General features: G+C 47.2%; 1 protein-coding gene across 1 annotated transcript; it reads right to left on the bottom strand.

Moving 5' to 3' along the window:
- Positions 1-2,390: 2,390 nt before the first annotated feature.
- Positions 2,391-20,149, bottom strand: CD160 (CD160 molecule). The gene is made up of 5 exons (XM_058660158.1): positions 20,092-20,149; positions 9,490-9,799; positions 7,297-7,623; positions 4,906-5,043; positions 2,391-2,667 (listed from the first exon to the last, which is right to left on the bottom strand). The coding sequence occupies exons 2-5, from the start codon at positions 9,554-9,556 to the stop codon at positions 2,639-2,641; spliced, it is 561 nt and encodes a 186-aa protein (XP_058516141.1). The 5' UTR covers positions 9,557-9,799; positions 20,092-20,149; the 3' UTR covers positions 2,391-2,638.
- Positions 20,150-20,350: the final 201 nt, after the last annotated feature.

Raw genomic sequence — 20,350 nt, 5'->3', positions numbered from 1 at the left:
AGCTCTTGAGCCATCTTCCAGTGCTTTTCCAAGCACGCTGGCAGGGAACCAAATAGGAGGTGGAGCAGCCAGGACTCAAAACTAGCGCTCATATGCAGGCATCATGTGACTTAACTGCTGCACCACAGGCCCAACTCCAGTGGCTGTTAAAGAACTTTGTTCATCATAAAGTTTGTCAAAAATTGCTGTATAGGAGTTGAGCGTGTGCTTTTAGAATATGTTCTTTGAGGAGTACTGTGTTCTAATAATTGGTCTTTCAAGCTAGAAAGAAACTTCTGGGAGAAGAACTTTTTTCTCCAGCAAGTCTCACTTTGATTAAATGGGGTGCTATTCTGTTCTCATGAAATACACCAATCTTAACAAACTCTCTCAGCAGAGGATAACCTGTGTGTGGTCTAAATGACTAAACAGCTGGTCAAGGCAGGCTGCTGGTGTCTGAAGGAAGATAAGTTTTAGGAAGAAAAGGGGCAGGACCTGGTATTCCAACAGGTATTTGAATGTTAGGGAAAGCCTGTGTGACCTCTCTGATCTTGCTGCTTACAAGGATATCCTTTGGGAATTTGTGGTAACTAGTAGACGAGAACTGCCACTGAGTTTCTGAAGAGATGCCCACATGTTCTGATGCAGGGAGTTGGAGGAAAGTGTCACCTTGGGGGTAAATCCTAGCTTGGAGTATATAATATCAGTGTTTTAGCTGTCCATCTCTGCTGATTCACTCTCCAAATGGCCACAGTGGCGCAGCTTGGCCTAGGCAGAAGCAAGAGCCAGGAACTTGATCAGGTCTCCAACTTGGGTAGCAGAGGCCCCAGTACTTAAGCCATTTTCCACTGCTTTTCCAGGCACACTAGCAGGAAGCCAGGGATCACAAGTGGAGGCTTAACTCACTGCTTTTACCTCTTTGTTTAAAAAATTGATTTTTTCCAAAGGCAGAGAGTTACAGAGAGAGGTCTTCCTTCTGCTAGTTGACTGCCCAGCTGGCTGGATCTGAGACAGGCTGAAGCCAAGAGTCTGGAAGTCCATCTGGGTCTCCCACATGGTGGCAGGGGTCCAAGCACTTGGGCCGTCTTCTGCTGCCTTCCCAGGTGCATTGCTGGGGAGCTAGATTGGAAGTGGAGCAACTGGGACTTGAACCAGCTCCCACAGGGGATGCCAGAATGACAGGTGGCAGCTTGATACTTTATGGCACATTGCCAGTCCCCCCATTTATTTTTTTCTTAAGATTTATGCCCATTCAACCCCTTAAATATTTAGTTTTTTACTTACTTTAAGGACGGAGTTATAGAGAGGGAAAGGCAGATCTCCCATCCACTGGCTTAATTCCCTAAATGGCCCCCATGGTCAGGAATGTCAGGATAAAGTCAGCAGCCTGGCACTTCTCTGTCTCCCCGGTGGCTCTAGGGCCCCAAACATGCAGGCCATCCTTTTTCCCATGGGTACCAGCAGAGAACTGGATTGGAAATGGAGGAGCTAGGTCTTGAACCACCACCCAAATGGGATACTGGTGTTGTAGGCAACAGCTTATCCTGTAGTGCTACAACACTGGCCTCCTGTTCAACTCTTTAATAGTTTATTCATTTAAATTTCATGTTTTCAGAATATTGAAAAGTAAAATGTAGAAGATCTGCCTAACCATGTTTGTGTGAAACTTAATTAGAAACAATCTATAGGCAGAGAAAGCTTTGGAGACTTTAAGGTCAGAATTCACATGGCTCTGGTTTCTCGACCCAGAATCTCCTTTGACCTTCAGAACCATTCTGTGGAAACAGAAAGCAGCAGGCGATAGTGTGCTTCACTGATAAACAAGCAGCATCTGAAGATGTGGTTTTCCCAAGGACATAAAACTGGTACATTGCAGGCCAAAATTGGAAGTCCATCTGTTCAGCCTTCTCTCTCTCGATTTCCACAACCTTAGCCTCCTCCATTTAATCCTTGCCAAGGAGCACAGGTAAGACATCTGTTTCTTTTGGTGGCCTGCCAGTTAGCTGCACCCAAATCTCCTGTGTTCCTGCATCTTGATTCATGTAACAGGCTCTGTTGTGAATAACCTGTCCCTTCTCCTTGTTAATATGATAGAAGGGCATCTATCTAGAGAGAAAGGAGGTTGTGTGAGTTTAGGAGTAAAGACTGATGTGGGCATTTATTTAAGAAAAAGGACAAAGGACCAGAGGGGGTTGGTGAGTTGAAGCAGTTAAGGGGGATGTGCCCCCCTTCTGGCCTGCACAGGTCTGCCTTCCGCAGTGCGCGTGGGTGCTGCTAAACACCCACGTCTCGGTTTCCTCACTTTCACGCCAAGTCAGTCACCGGCTCTGGTGCTCTTTATCTTCTCCCTGTGTCTGCCTGTTTCCTCTCTCTTTATAGTGTTAATAAAATTTCAAAACAATTGGTGTTTTCATTCTGTTTGACTTATTTTACTTGATTGAAAGGCATGGGGAGGAGGCAGAGTTCTGCAGACATTTGTTTGGTTCTTGGGCACCTGGCCCGGAGCCACTGCCACAGAAGCTGCAGTGTTTCTTTGCAGAAGGAAGGCGGGTTTGCTTTGGCAGCACAAGGAGAGGGTCTCGGATTTCCAGGAGTCACCCCACTTTGTATTCCCTTCAGACTTGCCATATATAACATCTCCATGCGCTCTGTCTTCTGTTCATATCATGATAGAAAAAGACCCCCAAGCTGTGAAAAGAAAAAAGTTTGTGTTATGGCTTCACAACTTGAAATGCAGCAAAATACCTGATGTCACACAGAGGCTGGCCTCTCCCGGGCTGTGTGTGTGATAGGCCCACAGGACTGGAGGAGTGGAAGAGGAAAGCAGGAACAGGTTATATGTGTTGTGTCTTGCTGGCTGAAGCGGAGGTTGTAATCCCAGGCCATCAGATACTGACGGGAGTGGGGCAGGAGACAACCCCGGGTGCCTCCTTGCTGTAAGGCTGGACAAAGAAGAAACACGCCACTCAAAAAGCCAAAGGTAGGTTTCCCTCTGTAGCACTGTGTTGGTGTAGGGAGGCCAACTTGTTCCATGAGATCAGCTTTCAGGAGCTGAGGGAAGCATAGCAGTCCGGGATATTCCCGGATTTATGTGAAAATGTGACTTAGATTGTCTTTTTGGGCCTGAGAAACATGGAATTGCTACTTGGCAGCGCTACCTATTTAACCTTGAGTTGCAAGAAAAGAAAGGAAAGGCAGCACCTCCTGAGAACTGCTTAATCAAGTCCTTAGCTTTGATTTTGTTCAAATACAGGGGAAAAAAATAATTGGAGTCAAAAGTTCCTTTTTTTTTTTTTTTTTTTTGCCTGACTGGAAGAGAGGAAAGAACTCAGGTTTTGTTTTTTGGTAGAATTTCTTGGGAGTCAAATTCGGTTACAGGTAGCAAGCAGGTTGTGTGGCTAGTCCCAGGCTGCTCTGTTGAGAGTTTTCACTAGAGGTGGGTGAGCAAAATTTATTTTACTCAAAACAGAGTAGCATAACCATCTAAAGGAGTTTAGATTTAGTAGAAGGGGGAAAAACCTTGATATTCTTGTTTTCTCCTGCAAAGTAGCAGTTTCACCTTGACAGGTCCAGATCAAGATGCTGTTTTCAATGGTTTGCAGTTTGGGGGTCAGGGCAGAGAGTGTTTTGCTAGTCCAGATTCTGAAAATGGGGGGAAGGTGTGAAAGAGGTTGCATTGGTGCTTGGCCTACTGTGTGTGTGACTGGGAATACGAAGTTTTAGAGTGAGAAGGACTGTATTCTTGTGAAGGGGGCAGCGTTTTCACTTCCCGGTGCCTGTTTCTTAATGAGTAATGGGGTATTTACTTAGAAGGGTTGTTTGTAAGAGGTTAGGAATTGCATATGTAAACTACCTGACTCATACAAGTTAACAAAGGCCTACTATAATCTGGTATGTATTGTCTTTCTGTTGAGTCAGACAAGATAAAAGCCTCTGAGTTTATAGAGCTTGCATTATGGCGGCACTCAAATAGTGGTTACTGATTTCAGGAATGCCAAGGACAGGCAAAGACCTACATCAGTTGCTTGTTACAGGAAAGAACATAGTGGCAGATTATTGCAAGTTCTAACTCTGTGGTTCTGTAAAGGGAAAACTTGATCAGTGTCTGGTTATGCAATGGGGAAACTGACACGTGGGCTCAGAGACTTGAGCTGCAAGTATTCAATAGACTCATTGGCCTCTGTGGGGAGCGGCATTATCCAAACCCAGCTGCAGATCAAGAATGTTGCCTTCGGGCCCCGCGGCGTGGCCTAGCGGCTAAAGTCCTCACCTTGAAGGCCCCGGGATCCCATATGGGCTCCGGTTCTAATCCCGGCAGCTCCACTTCCCATCCAGCTCCCTGCTTGTGGCCTGGGAAAGCAGTTGAGGACGGCCCAATGCATTGGGACCCTGCACCCGCGTGGGAGACCCGGAAGAGGTTCCAGGTTCCCGGCTTCAGATTGGCGCGCGTCGGCCCGTTGCGGCTCACTTGGGGAGTGAATCATCGGATGGAAGATCTTCCTCTCTGTCTCTCCTCCTCTCTGTATATCTGGCTGTAATAAAATGAATAAATCTTAAAAAAAAAAAAAAAAAGAATTTTGCCTTCATGTAATTGCCAAAGGCCTGTTGCCTCAGGTTGTAGCCCTGAGTTCATACAGTGAGTAGAGGCAGCTGTATCCACCTGCCTCCCACAGGCTTTTCCAAACAAGTCTGACCTCCTACCCAGTGGAAAGTCTGATTCACTTGTCTTCCTCCAGAAGCCGATGTTGGAAATTTTTAAAGTGTTGGTAAGCTGGTTTCACTCACCCTTATAGAGGTTTGAACTTCCCTGTGGACAGCCAGGGTTTAAGGGCATTTCCTCCTCCGACTCAAGTCACCTCTTCCGTTGTCAAAGTGGCATAGGTACAGTGCTGCCACTGTTTGGGACGCAAGGTCCTCTGGACCTACCTGGAGGGACCACCAGGCTGGTGAGCAGCAGCATCCAGACGTTTTCTTGCAGGAAGCCTGTGCTGAGAGAACCTTTGTTGTAGTGGAACTCGGGCTGTTGTCTTTTTTTCAGTCCTGTCACTGTGTAGTTGCCTGTCTCTGGTTCAAAGAGAATCAATAGATCAGGGAGGGTTTCGGAAATCATTACCACCTCCTTTTGCATTGTCTCAGAACATCTCTTTGTGATCTCCAAGGATATCTCCCAGCGTAACTGATTACCCAAGCAGGTATTTTAACCTTTGTGGGTGGTGGTGATGATGATGAACTTAAGCAATAAATAAGGACACACCTACTGTGTGTCAGACGCTGAGGTTGCAGGTAGGCTTGAAGGAAGTAAAGCACCACCATAGAGATAACTGGAACAGCCCAATCGCTTTGGGTATGAGTACACCTAAATTCCAGCTTCAAGCCATTTTCTGGAGAGGGTCAAGCCATTTGGCATGTGAAAATCTTGGAACTTAGAGGCCAGTGCCATGCAGCACGTTAAATTGCTATTTGTGGTGCCAGCATCCCCTATGGGCATTGCTTTGAGTCCCAGCTGTTCCATTTCCTTCCAGCTCCCTGCTGTTGTGCCTGGGAAATCAGCAGAGGATGGCCCAAGTGCTTGGGTCTCTTCACACACATAGAAAACTCAGAAGTTCCTGGCTTCAGAGCAGCCCAACTCTGGCTATTGCTGCCATTTGGGGAGCAATGGATAGAAGATTCCTCTCTGTTTCTCCTCTTGAGTCACTCTGCCTTCAAAATGAAAGTAAAATAATTCCTTTTTTAAAATCTTGAAATTAAAAAGCCTGAAATTTGGAGTGGATATGGATTTTTATTAGACATTAACTTAAATTATCCTTGCACTTAAATTACCACAGGACAATAACAGTTACTACCTCAAAAGGCCATAGACATGAAATGCAATAATAACATGTAAATAGTGCCCATTATTTGAATGAAAGCACTCAGTCAATGCTGGACATTATTTATTAGTATTACCTGTTACCTGTCTGCTCTTACGAGTTTCCCTTGCCTAAAAGGAGCCCGATGTCCACATTTGGGGGTTGTCCAAATGTTAAGTATGCTGGAGGACAAGAAAGATTTTTTTTAAGGGGGAACTATCACAAGACAACTTCAGGACATGTCAGAGTATAAATTCCAGATTATAAAGAGCAAAGGCTGCATTATACTCAAGGCTTAGCTTAAAATGAAGATTTAGAATGAAATTCCACTGAGTCTTCATTGTCAGGCATCCTAAAAACTGAGGCCACAGGCCATGTAAGCCTGATGCGTGGTAGTGACATGGATAAATTAGCATTTAGAAAGATGAGTCTGGTGGCAGTTCAAGATGGATCGGAAGTAGAGAGTATTTACAGCTGTGAACCGTTTATTAGGCACAGTAGCAGGCTTTGTGGTAAATGAGGCAGATAAAACCTGAGACCCAGTTGGTAATCTCACTCACCAGTTAGATGACCACTGGGATATTTTCAATGTGATTGGATAAATAACTTGATGATAATTTTGAAAGGAATATGTATGGGAAAGAACTAGAAGCACTAAGTGACTAACTGGATGAGAGTAAGGAAAGAAGAAACCAAAGGTTTAACTGAATCATGGGTAGAAATAGGGCGTTGAAAGGATAGTTCCGGTTGAATTTGAGGGGGATGACATCTAGGAGCTAGGAGTCCATTGTCAGTGAAATGTTTACACTTAGGAATGAGGTTAAGGCTAGAGCTAGCTTTGAGAGAAGTTGACTGGGCAGTTGCAAAGAAAGCACAGGTCTAAATCATGAGGATGGGTGAGAACTTGGAAGAGTAGAAAAGGTTGAAGGGATGAGGAATACTCTTGGAGAGTACTCATGTTTGAGAGTAGGAAGCAGAAAGAAGTAGAAGAATAGGAAAGGGAGAGCCAACTAGAACCAGAGGACTGTGAAGCAGAAGTTTGATGATAGAGTAATCAGAGTGCAGCATGCAGTAGGCAAGTCAGAAAGGAGGACTCCAGGAGGCAAGGGAGAGAGAATACAAGTCAGCCTGGAAAGAGTGAGAAGGTTAAATGAACTGTAACCGTAGGGGACCAGGATGCCTGAATGCCAGACCTTTCTCTGCTCTTGCTGGCTGCTCAGAGAGTGGCACCATGCTGGCTCTGTCTCCCGGTCCATAACAATGGAGTGGGCCTGTGGAAGCCGAAATGAGGTGACCTCAGCGTATATGCTTTGAGTCAAGACCGCATCAGCCAGCAGGAGTGTTGGAAAAGGACTGAATCATGAGGGAAGGAGATTCTCTCTCCAGGACCGAGGCATCTGCTCATGTCTCCAGACAACCGCCCTGCTCTCTGTCCCATGGGCTGGCCCGGGGGCTCTGAGGAACTTACCTGAAACATGAACAGAGAAGAAATGGCCCTGAAATTTCCTGTCTGGCTTCTGGCTGCTGGCACAGCACTGATAGGTCCCACTGTCTGATGGCATGACCTGGGGTATGGTGAACACCAGCCGAGGTGGCATTTCACCGCGATCACCTATTCCAGGCTCACGCTGAAGTCTTAGCTGCTTCAAGCTGGTCTCGGGGGAACAGTGCAATGACTTGTCTTTGCACAAAAATACTACGAAGCCCTCAGCCTCTTCGTTTGTGTGCCACAGAGTACAGATTAGTTTCAGCTGCTTTCCTTCCTCTTCAGCTGAGGCGATGATATGTACACATCCTGGAATGGGAAGGAAAGGAATTACCCGTGAAGGAGTTTCCTGGCTCCCGCCGTCACTGCTCCTTGTCCCTTAGACATCTGCCACGAAGCTTGACAATGACTTTGGCCCACAGGAGACACAGATAATGGCTGTTGTTGACTGAGTGACTTAGGCAAGTTAGTGAATTCCCTTGGTAGTAACTGACATGGAAAATGAGAGCTAAGGAGAGATAAGACCCTTAGCTTAGAACTTCCATTCATTCATAGATTTCTTTATTCCTGCATCTATTTAACAAACACATCCAGGCATGCGCTCTATCAAGCATGTTGCTGGGGCCATGATGAATAAGCCGTGAGCCACACTTCCAACAAGCTTACAGCCTGGTGTAAAGACAGAGTGGCATGAACCCACAATCCACTTCAGTCACTATAGTGCAGGAATCCTAAGGCTCTGTCTGGAAGAATCAGGAAAGCTTGACAGAGAGGTTACTGTGGGAGTTAAGACCTGAAAGATGAGTAAAATTTGTCAAAGAAAAGGGTGCGGACCCAGTGCGGTAGCCTAGTGGCTAAAGTCCTCACCTTGCACATGCTGGGAGCCCATGTAGGTGCTGGTTCTAATCCCAGCAGCCCCGCTTCCCATCCAGCTCCCTGCTTGTGACCTGGGAAAGCAGCTGAGGACAGCCCAAAGTCTTGGGACCCTGCACCCGTGTGGGAGACCCAGAAGAAGCTCCTGGGTTCTGGCTTCGGATTGGCTCAGCTCTGGCTATTGCAGACACTTGAGGAGTGAACCAACTGACAGAAGATCTTCCTCTCTGTCTCTCCTCCTCTGTATATCTGACTTTATAATAATAATAATTCTTTTTTAAAAATGAAAAGGGTGAGACACAGGCTTTGCAAACATCATAAAAGATTGAAAATGCTGATGTGTGGAACTGGTATGAAAACTGACTGGAGAAAAAGGCTGGTGAGGGACCATTCATCTCCCAAGCCCAGGACTCTTTGATGGTACCAGTTAGCATTGTTTGAAAGCATTCTATAGCCAGATGCGGAAGTGGTGTTCGCTTAACCACTGGGTGTCTTGGCCCTTGTAATACTCTGGTGCATTGATCCCCACCTCGCTTGATTGTATAGTTCCTATTTCATGGTCCATGGCCATGCCCTCTTTCATCTCCATCCTTGGCTCCCTTAGCTCCACTCCATGAATTAACCTTGTTTAAATCCGACTGTCTGCTTAAGGCTTAGGAGACAGATGTTGAGGCAGGCTGAAAACCTACGACTTGTTTTCCCTTGAAAGACTGTTTGCCACAAACAGTGCACTGGAGTCACTCATAGGAAATGTTTGCTGCAGATACAGGGACGGCTCCCAGAGCCATTAAACAACCTCCTCTTGAACAAGTGGCTTGTGGCCTACACTCTGTGTGAGGGGGGCCTAGCCATTCATTCACTCAGAAATAGCTTACATTTTGTTTCTACTCTCCAAAGGTAACTTCTAAAGAAGGTCTTCTATTATTGTAGCAATAGAGACAGGCATCCCTGCTTACATTTTATAAATAAACTGAGGCACAGAGTAGTTGGTTAAATGGATTGATAAAGCTGACAAAGACCAAAGTATCTGGATCTTGAACCTGAATTTCAAATTAACAGTGAGTAAAGGCTTGAAGGAATCTTAGGAGGAGGGCTGGGTTACCAGGCTCTTTGCATCCCCTAGCAGGGGCAGAATGTCAGAGCAATGGTATTCATTTTAACAAAAACAATGGATGCTAGTCTTTACCCTTACATTGGCATTAAGAGTGGATTCTTTTCTTTTCCACTGAGAAAAAATCATGGGATCCTTCCCTGTGAGCCCGGGATGTTCCCTGATGGTACTCCACTGGGTGCCACTCTCACCTCCGGGCTGTATGTCCACAGTTGCCAGCAGGATGGCCAGGATGTAGCAGGCTCTGCCAGGTGCCATCAGGGTCCTGCACGTTGTCAGTAGCCCAAGGAACTTGAAGCAAATGTTGACTCCACTGGTGTCCTTGACTTCACTGTCCTGATGGCACAGCGGGACGCTCTGGACAAAGCTGTGCCAGGCTCCAGGACCATCTGCCTGTTCCAGGCACTAGTTCAGTTGGCCAAAGGATGATAGAGTTGGAGGAGAACTTGGGTGTGAGAGTCCAGCTAGCTTGGAAGCTGACAGCAAATCAGGTGAGGTGTGCTGGGGAGGAAAGAGGCGACAGCAACAGGTATAATAAACCATGAAAGGTTCTGTTTTTATGTGATCGGTTTGTTAAATTGGATTGCTGGATCACAGAACGTGACCATTAAAATATTTCTGTACTATTGTCAGTCTCCTCTCCAAGAAGGTTTTGCTGGCATTCAAGTGCTTACCAAGACTGCTTGCTATGCACCTTCACTTGTGCCCTGGTGAGTGCCGGATCTGAGCTGTGATTTGACATATTTTGCCAGCCTGATAGATGAACATTTAGATCCCACTTGTATAGTTTTACATTTCTTCCACTAGTGAGGTTCAGAATCTTTTCATGTGTTCATTGGCCATTAGTATTTCATCTTCTACATTGTATGTTCGTATTGTTTGCATTTTGAAAGAGAGAAAGAGAGGGCTTATCTGATGGCTCACTCTCCAGATGCCTTCAACAGCCTTTGCTAAGCCCAGGGAACCAGGAGCACAAGCCGGGTCTCCCCCATGGGTGGCACGAACTTGATTAACAGAGCCATCACCTGCTGTCCCCCTGCCCAGAACATACGTCAGCATGAAGCTGGAACTGGAGTGGAGGTAGCGATTGAGTGTAGGCAGTGAAATACCAACTGGCATCTTAGTTACTAGGCTAAGCACCTGCCCCTGCATTTCCTTAAAGATTTATTTATTTTTACTGGAAAGTCAGATATACAGAGAGGAGGAGAGACAGAGAGGAAGGTCTTCTGTTCACTGATTCACTTCCCAAGTGTCCGCAATGGCTGGTGCTGAGTTGACACGAAGCCAGAAGCTTCTTCTGGGTCTCCCACGTGGGTGCAGGGTCCCAAGACTTTAAGCTGTCATCGACTGCTTTCCCAGGCCACAAGCAGGGAGCTGGATGGGAAGCGGGGCCTTCAGGTCATGAACTGGTGCCCATATGGGCTCCCAGCGAATGCAAGGTGAGGACTTTAGCCACCAGACTACCATGCCAGACCCCTACCCCAGCATTTTAAAAACATATCAACTATTAGGAGCTTTCTAAATCAGAGATAGTAACCTAGCTGCCACTTTTTAAAAGAATTTTTATTTTAGGGCCTGGCGGCGTGGAGTAGTGGCTAAAGCCCTCACCTTGAACGCCCCAGGATCCCATATGGGCGCCGGTTCTAATCCCGGCAGCTCCACTTCCCATCCAGCTCCACTACCCAGACACTTGCTGCCAAAGCTCAGCCAACCCAGTCTGTGCTCATCTTCTGACATGGCACACCACATAGGTAAAGCCCCTGCCTGCAACACTCGCATCCCACATAGATGTGGCTCAGGAACTTCGGCTCCTGCCATCCACTGGTTGAAACTCAGGTGAAAATCCTGGCTCCTGGCATTGCTCTGTCCCAGTCCCACCTGCACCCACGTGGGAGACCCGGAAGAAGCTCCTGACTCCTGGCTTCAGATTGGCTCAGCTCCTTCTGTTACGGCCCCTTGGGGAGTGAATCAGCGGATGGAACATCTTTCTCTCTGTCTCTCCTCCTGTCTGTATATCTGATTTTGCAATAAATAAAATAGATAAGTCTTTCTAAAAAATGCTAAGATTTCTTTCATTCTCATCTCTTTATGTGACCATTGTCTGTCAACACAATTATCTATGGAAAAATAGAAATATAATTGATATTGAAGCTTTGTAAACTTTAGTAAAAGTACATTCATCCAGTTACAGAATTAAGATTTTTAAAAGCCAATTGATCACTTTAAGAATGCACAGAAGGTTAAAATATAGCGTTTAATAATTGTCTGCTGAAATAGTTTGTTGGACAATTGTTCTAATAAGAGTGCATTTTAAAATACTTACAACTTTGTTGCCAAAGTTTAATTTGTTGCCAAATTAAAAAAATTAAAAACCTTTAATTTCAGTTTACTGCTTTCATTGTATAGATATATTTCTGGATAATTAAAAATATTCCCAATCATGATAAATCACATTAGCCTGTATGACAGATGAAATTTTAAAAGAAAAAAATAATTCCAATTCAAAATTATTAACCAAATATATAAATCCAAACAGGCCAAACTAATCGATGGAAGCACAGATTGAGCTTTCATTGTTAAATGGTAGTGGTTAAATCTGCTTGGGGAGCCTACATCTTATACCACAGTATCTGGTTGAAGTCCTGGCTACTCCACTTCTTTTTCTTCTTCTTTTTTTTAAGATTTATTTATTTTTATTGGAAAGTCAGATATACAGAGAGGAGGAGAGACAGAAAGGAAGATCTTCCATCTGCTGATTTACTCCCCAAGTGAGCCGCAACGGCTGGAGCTAAGCCTATACGAAGCCAGGAGCCAGGAGCTTCTTCTGGGTCTCCCACGGGGGAGGGCAGGGTCCCAAGGCCTTGCGTTGTCCTTGACTGTTTGCCCAGGTCACAAGCAGGGAGCTGGATGGGAAGTGGAGCTGCTGGGATTAGAACCGGCACCCATGTGGGATCCTGGCACATTCAAGGTGAAGACTTTAGCTGCTAGGCCACGGCGCTGGGGCCACTCCAGTTCTAATCCAGCTTCCTGCTAATGCGCAGCCCGGGAGGTGGCAAGTTATGCATCAGGTAATCCAATCCCAGCACCCATAGGAGAAATCTAGAATGAGTTCTAATCTCCTGGTTTTGGCCAGGCCCGGTTCTGGCTGTGGCAGGCATTTAGGGACTGATACACAGAAGATCTCTCTCCATCTTTACTTCTGCCTCTGCCTTTCAAATAAAAAAGAAAATAAATGAAAGTCAATTGTAAGAATGGATTTCAGGAAATCTACTATATACACACAAGCATATACAGATACCCATATATATTTGAAATATTAGTATGTAAGGGTTAAAAATTGAGGAATGGGAAAAGATGAATTTAATATCAAGCAGAAAGAATGCTGGCATATCTTTATTAATATCAGACAAAAAGAAAAACATCTTTTTGGCAGAAAAGATTTCTAAGACGTGATAAAAGATTCAATTAACCGAGACAATATAGTTATAATCTTGTATATGTTAAGTGAAAAAAACTATGTAAGTCAAAAATTGAAAAAAAAATGTGGTAAGGAATGGAAACCATTGGAAAATCCATAATAATAACTTCTTTCTCGATTACTGGCAGATCCATCAGATGCACACACAAGGGAAGAGAGGCTTACATAATAAACAAGTTAACCTCACCAACACACGGAGATGTATAGAGAACATAGACTCCTTTCAAACAAATGTGGGAAATTATAAACTAGATCAGGACTAGCCAATAAAGCATGTGTGAAAGAATCCGTGTTCTGAGGGCCCATTCTCTGCCACCAGGCAGTTAGCTCAGACGCCAAAAACAGACAAGACACATTTTCAAAAATCCCATTTTCCATAAGCTGCATCCTCTCTGCTTGTCACTCGTCAGCGGCTGGTGCAGCGGAGGAGTGCATGAGTTAGACTGTACTTCCTTGGTGCCCACAGGGACAGCACGTGGGCACCTACAAGTTGAGAATACATCTGCGAAAGCTACCACCTACCACCATCTTTGATGGAAATTATTGAAGGGGTAGGAGTGCTGCTGAGCCAAAAGGATGATGATATTGAAATACAAGACACTCAAGCTGCTGAATAAGATCTGCAAAGTGGAAAAAAAATGAAAGGGAAGTTGGTTTGACACTTGGACATGCTTTGCAAGTTACAGATTTAATGCCATTGACATTTTTTCTTTGGAGCCAACTACACTGTTTGATTTAATTGTAGATTATATTAACATAACTTTAAGATTGTTGGTGCCTTTTTATTCTGGTTTTCAACTTGCAGACTAAAGCTAAAGGCATAATGTGGATCACTTCAATAGTGTTGTAGCAGAAATATATGACAAACATACCTGAAAAGCTTCAGGGAATTAGAGTCCGAGGACAGGATGAAACAAGTCTAATTGTAATTTCCCCAGTTTTCAGAGGACAGTAAAAATCGTGCAGAACCTACTTGTAAAAATCATAGAAAGCAGTAAAGGTGTATGTGTTCTCTTTCCGGGGAGGAGTGCTGGAAGAACTAGGACGCTAGGCATTCTGTTCAGTATCAGAAACCAGGAGAGGAGGTCAACTCTCTGAAGAGTCAAGACTAAAAGATACATGACTTAAAGCTGCGGCCTTGATCATTAGAGGAGTTCAATGGAACCTGTTAAAAGTGGTAAGCTTGGCCCGGCGCGATAGCCTAGTGGTTAAAGTTCTCACATTGCACGGGCGCTGAGATCCCATGTGGGCAGCGGTTCTAATCCCGGTCGCTCCATTTCCCATCCAGCTCCCTGCTTGTGGCCTGGGAAAGCAGTCAAGGACGGCCCAATGCATTGGGACCCTGCACCCACGTGGGAGACCTGGAGGAGGTTCCTGGTTCCTGGCTCCGGATTGGCGCAGCTCCAGCCGTTGTGGCCGCTTAGGGAGTGAATTAGTGGACGGAAGATCTTCTCTCTGTCTCTCCTCCTCTCTGTATATCTGCCTTTCCAATCAAAATAATCTTAGAAAAAAAAAAAAAAGTGGTGGGCCCGGCAGCCTGGCCTAGTGGCTAAGGTCTTCGCCTTGAACACCCCGGGATCCCATATGGATGTCGGTTCTAATCCCAGCAGCTCCACTTCCCATTCAGCTCCCTGCTTGTGGCCTGGGAAAGCAGTCTAGGACAGCCCATTGCTTTGGGATCCTGCCTCCATGTGGGAGACCTGGAAGAGGTTCCTGGTTCCCGGCTCCGGATCGGTGCAGCACTGGCCGTTGCGGCTCACTTGGGGAGTGAATCATCGGACGGAAGATCTTCTTCTCTGTCTCTCCTCCTCTCTGTACATCTGTCTTTCCAATAAAAATAATAAATAAATCTTTTTTAAAAGATATATTGAGTAGTCAGAAGAGTCATACACTGGAATACAGTGTGCATTAAGTATATAATATCAGAAGAAATAGACACTGTATTCCCTTATCCCTCCTCGCACTGCAGGGACCCTCCCATAGCTTACCACTTATTTTTTTTTTTAAGATTTATTTATTTTGGGCTTGGCGGTGTGGCCTAGTGGCTAAGGTCCTCGCCTTGATCCCATATGGCCGCTGGTTCTAATCCCGGCAGCTCTACTTCCTCTCTGTCTCTCCTCCTCTCAGTATATCTGACTTTGTAATAAAAATAAAATAAATCTTTAAAAAAAAAAAAAGAGATCTCTTTAAAAAAAAAAGATTTATTTATTTTATTACAAAGTCAGATATACAGAGAGGAGGAGAGACAGAAAGGAAGATCTTCCGTCTGATGATTCACTCCCCAAGTGAGCCCCAACAGCCAGAGCCGAGCCGATCTGAAGCCAGGAGCCTCTTCCAGGTCTCCCACACAGGTGCAGGGCCCCAAAGCTTTGGGTTTGTCCTCGACTGCTTTCCCAGACCACAAGCAGGCAGCTGGATGGGAAGTGGAGTCACCAGGATTAGAATCAGCGCCCATATGGGATCCCAGCATGTTCAAGGTGAGGACTTTAACCACTATGCTATCCGCACCAGGCCCTCAATATCGTATCTTAGTGGAATCAGTCCCATCTTTCTTTTTAAAAAAGATTTAATTACTTTTTATTGGAAAGGCAGATTTGCAGAGAAGGAGAGAGAGAGAGATCTTCCATCTGCTGGTTCACTCCTGGTGACCTCAATGGCTGGAGCAGAGCCAATCCTAGGCTAGGAGCTTGAAGTTTCCAGGTCTCCACATGCAGGTTCCCTAGGGCTTGGGTCTCCTCTGCGGTTCTTCCAGGCCATAAGCAGGAAGCTGGGTAGGAAGTGAAGTAGTTGGGACTAGATCTGGCACCTGTATGAGATGCTAGGCAGATGCTTAGCCTGTTATGCCATCACACTGGCTCCCAGTCCCATCTTTCTGTTATTGCCACCTTTCTTCTGTTAAGAGTAGGGGCTGGTGTCATGACATAGTGAGCTAAGCCTCTGCTGCAGCTCAGGCATCTCGGATAGGCACCACTTTGCGTCCCTAACTGCTCTACTTCTGAGGATGCCCCTGCTTAGGGGCTGGGAGAACCCAAGTGGGATGACCCAAGTGTTTGGGCCCCTGCACCCTCGTGGGAGATCCGGGAGAAGCTCCTGGCTCCTAGTTTCGGATCAGTCCAGCTCCAGCCATTGAGCCTTTTGGGGGAGTGAACCAGCAGGTTGAAGACGGCCCCCTCTCTTTTTGTCTCTATTGTAACTCTGCCTTTTAAATAAAAGAGGGAGAGGGAGATGAGAGAAGGCAGAGTCCTGATTCTTTCGGGGGGAACCCAAATGGCTGGAGACAGCTTCTCCCCACTGTCTGCAAGTTGGGCTTGGGCTAGTTAGATGTTCCCAGAGGAACATCGGTTCTGAGGGCACACTGAAACATGAGGTGACAGTGTGAAAACAGCCCCCTGCAGGAGTCCTCTATACTCTCGCACCTGTTTGACGCCCCGGTTTCTTCTCTATGCTGCAGCCAAACGAAGCTACAGCTCATCCAAACACGAGCTACTCTGTAACTGCACAATCTGCCCACAGTCTTTGCTCCTAAGTGCCTTCATTTTTGTTGTGCCAGAGAAACTTTCATCCCGTACGTTCTAGCTGATTGTCCCACTGGAGGGCAAAACCACAATAAAATAGGAAGGAAATGAAAACCAGAAAAAATAATTATAAATTTAAGCATAATAAAAATATATGAGCTGTTTTTTATATTAGTCAGTGTTAAAAACTTAGAAAAGCTAGCCAAAATAAACAGCTTTCTATGGGAATACCAGTGACCAAAACTGACTCAAAGAAAGAAACCGAAAAATGCAATAACCACAGAGTAACCTCTTTTCTTCTTCTTTCCTTTCTTTTCTTCTTATCTTCTTTCTTTTTCAGATCTATTTATTTGAAATACAGAGAAAGATTAAGAGAGAGAGAGAGATCCTTCATGCTCTGGTTGAACCCCACAAATGGCCACAACAGCCAGGGCTGCACCAGGCAGAAGCCAGGAACCAAGAACTTCACCCTGGCCCATGCATATTTCCAGGCATGTTAGCAGGGAGCTAGACTGGAAGCCGACTAGCTAGCACTCGAGCCAGTGTTCTGATGTGGTAGGCCAGTGAAAGCTGCCATGTAACAATGTCCAGGTCCCACAGGAATCCATTCTGATGATGCCACGGCACCTTATTTACCTTGAGCTCACCTCCATTTTTTAAATGTGCCATCACCTTTTCATACTGTCACATTGGGGACCAAGCTTCTGACACATGTGCCCATGGGGGACAAACCACATCCAAACCATAGCAGGTCCCAGGGCCTTCCCTAGCCCCACTCTCTTGCTCCTGGTCCTATGCTGTCACAAGCGGCACTATTCTCCAACAAAATGTCCTGGTACCTCCTGCACCCATACACTGAATCTTTAGTGACATGTTTCATGTCTAGCTACAAGGCATTCTTTGATTTGAAGAGAAAGGTAAGGACTGCCATGATTCATTCAGCCCAAGGTCACGGTTAAAAAGCCCAGATTGTAGGCCCAGTCTGTTTCTGTCCAATGCTAGTCCTAAGAACAGTTAGGTGACTTGGCTCCCAGGTCAGACAAAATACTCAACCTTCGATAAAATGGGCACATCCTGCCAGCACTTTGTGAGCATCTATGCGGGGCTGGGCATGTGGGGCACTGCGTGACCTCTGGATCCCCTGCCGTGGTGGACCAGGGCTTGAGTTTAGTTTTGATGAGACACTATGTTGTTGTTTAACCTGTCGTCCTCACTAAGGCTAAGAGAGACCTTGCGATTTACAGAAACCACAGCTGTCCTGTACAGCAGCTTCAATGCTAAGAGAGGTTAGGCTAGTTTTGATCTCGGAGTTTTGTGCCTCTCCTTGCAGCTGCCACAAAAGGACTCAATAAAACAGGAGTAAGGTCGCAGAGCACAATCCCAAGACCAGGCAGTGGGGAATTCTTAGTGGAGGGGTGTGGCAAGGCTGCCCGGAGCTGCTGCTTGCAGGGGGTTGGTAGGTGAAGTAAGGCTGGCTGTGGGACATCTGGCTTCCAAGCTTGGCTGGGCTCTGGTTAGCTGTGAGGCAATTAAAAGGTCAAGTCCCTCCTCCAGGCGAGCTTCCCGAGAGACTGGTGCAGAGGGCTGGGAGGGGCGCGGGCTGGGAACTGCTTCCAAGCTGACAGCACTCGCGGGAGCCGGTTCGCAGGCTCCAAGGCGGCAGGACCCTCGGCGGGGCGGAATAGGAGTGGAGAGAGTGTAAGTAGCCGTGGGTCCCTCCCTGTGCGGGGTTGTGGAACTAGGCGGGGCCGGGATGCGCTCGGAAGAAGTGACCTTGGTGCCCGGGATGGTGAGCACACCTCAGAGTGGTGCGGGCCTCGGCTTCTGCACTCTGACCGCTAGAGGGCGCTGCCTTTCAGCTGCAGCCGGGACGACCCGGCAGGTGCATCGGCGTCAGGTCGGCCTGGTCTTTGCACCTCAGAGCCGCGGGGCACATCGGGAGTGAGTGAGTGAGTGAGTGAGTGAGTGAGTGAGTGGGTGAGTGAGTGGGTGGGTGAGTGAGTGTGTGTGTGTGTGTGTGTGTGTGTGTGCGCGCGCGCGCGCCCGTGCAAGATTGGATTAGCGCAGGGGATGCAGCCTGTACTAGAGAGGGAACCGGCTTCCTAAAGTGGGAAGAGGGTAGGGAGTCTGGGAACTTTCTGGGCCTGCTGCATGTCAGAGGCCTGTCTCCTTCCCTTTCTCCTCCCATGGGCGGTCCAGGATACGGGTGCAGTTCAAGGTGCCGGCCCCTTTCTTGTAGTCTTCCCTGGAGCTCCTAAACTGCTTTAGTTGTGTGGGGGTAGGGTGAAGGAGCTGTGGACTCAGAATCCGGAGGCAGCACCCACTCTCTTAATTAGGGGATGAGGCAGCTCTGGTTGTTCCTGGAGTCCCATAGACTCCCTCGGGGGTTCCTGTGATCTTGCCCAGGGTACTTAACCATTGCCCAGCATGGTGCTCCTCTTGTGTTGGAAGCTCCCTTGGGGACATGCTGGGATGGTTACAGTGAAATGATACACTGAAGTTTGCCAAAGTTTTGTGCAGTGTGTGGACTGTGATGACTTGGAAAGAGCCTCTTGGAGAAGCTGGGGGTCAGTGCCCAGCTCTAACATCTCTGTACCAGATCCCGTGCTCCAGGTCTGGAGAAATCTTATTTGGGGCTGTGAAGGGGTGCCCCCCAACTCCACATTTTCCAACCTGCACAACTCAAGTGGAACCAGATTTGTGAGTCAAACAGCATTGGCCCTGGCCCCTCTCAGAAACTGGAGCCAGGCTTCCTTGCCAGAAGCCCCCTTGAGTGATCTGTTGAAACCTGTGGAGTCCCTTGTCCAAATACCATCAGAAGCTCAATGAGCTGAAACATGTGGGGTAGCAGAAGAAGCCATTGTAGGAGACTCAGGAGAGCACCTTGAGGCCCCTTGTTAGCCCGTGACTACCGTGGTATCATAGGACTGATGATGCCCGGCCACCTCTGCACCAGCTTGAAGGAGGTTTCACAATCTCCCTGATTTTTCTCCATGGCACATCCCACTCTGGTTTCTGGCCACTGCTGCCTCTCTGGTAGAGACAGGTAAAAGTGCAGATGTATTCCTCCCTTCCGTTCCCCTCTTCACAAAGCCCATGAATGAATATATTCATGAGGAACAATGAATGAATCATTCCCCATCATGAACCCTGCGGACCAGGCTCCTTAGGTGGCGACTGGGGTGGGAGGAGGCAAGCAGGTCTCCCGCTTCATGGAGGGAAGGTCTCCCCACTTTGCAGCACCGGGGGGGGGGGGGGGGCGGGAATTATTGTTGAGCAAATGCATTTTCTCCCGCCCTGGGGTTTCCTAGATTTATACTGCCAGGTACCTGGCAGTGGCTGGGGCCGCCTTTGCTGTAGCAACAGAGCCCAGGAGCTGAGATGTGAGCTTTGCTTAGGAGCTCCACGGGCGGCCCCAAGCTCTAGGGGAGAATCCCACCAAGGCCTGGCCTAGCTCGCATCTTGAGTGCTCCTGCCCAAGGGTGGGTCAGATCTTGGCACCTGCCCTCAGCTGTCCTTTACCGTTGATCTCCTTTGTTACAGAGCCGAGCCTTGGTCCTTCACCCACCCTACTCCTGGAGGAGGTGGGAGACACCTGCTTCTCTCCCCTGAACACAGCCTGCCTCTTTACTCCTGGGGAGCCTTAGCATGGGTCTTAACCTGGGTAAAGAGCTCACCACGTGTTGCTACCCAGCACAAGTGGCACTCCTCTTCCCAGGGGGGCCAAGAGCATTTCTCACAACCTCACAGATGCCACCCCTCAGCCCAGACCTCAGGTCCCTGACCCCAGACCTCTTTACCTCAGAAGGGAGTCTTCCTCCTCCTCTCAGCCCGGCCCCGCGCTGAATGAGCTCTGGCCCATCGATTATTCTTTGGTCTTTTAAACCCCTGTCTGCCCACTTCCGCCATCACCCAGGCCTTCATTCTTGTCACCTTTAGCCTCTGAAAACCACAGAGAGGGGTTTTATCACTCAGTGGCCTTTCTTCCTCTTTTTCCTCCACCCCCACAAAGGACACTCCTGTCACCTCTGCCCCGTTCTCCAAGTAGTTCTGAGAAGA

Source organism: Ochotona princeps, chromosome 2 (genome assembly GCF_030435755.1).
Source record: "Ochotona princeps isolate mOchPri1 chromosome 2, mOchPri1.hap1, whole genome shotgun sequence".
NCBI classification, from domain to species: domain Eukaryota; kingdom Metazoa; phylum Chordata; class Mammalia; order Lagomorpha; family Ochotonidae; genus Ochotona; species Ochotona princeps.
Note: the sequence above shows the minus strand (reverse complement) of the source record. Positions and strands in the feature narration are given on the sequence as shown.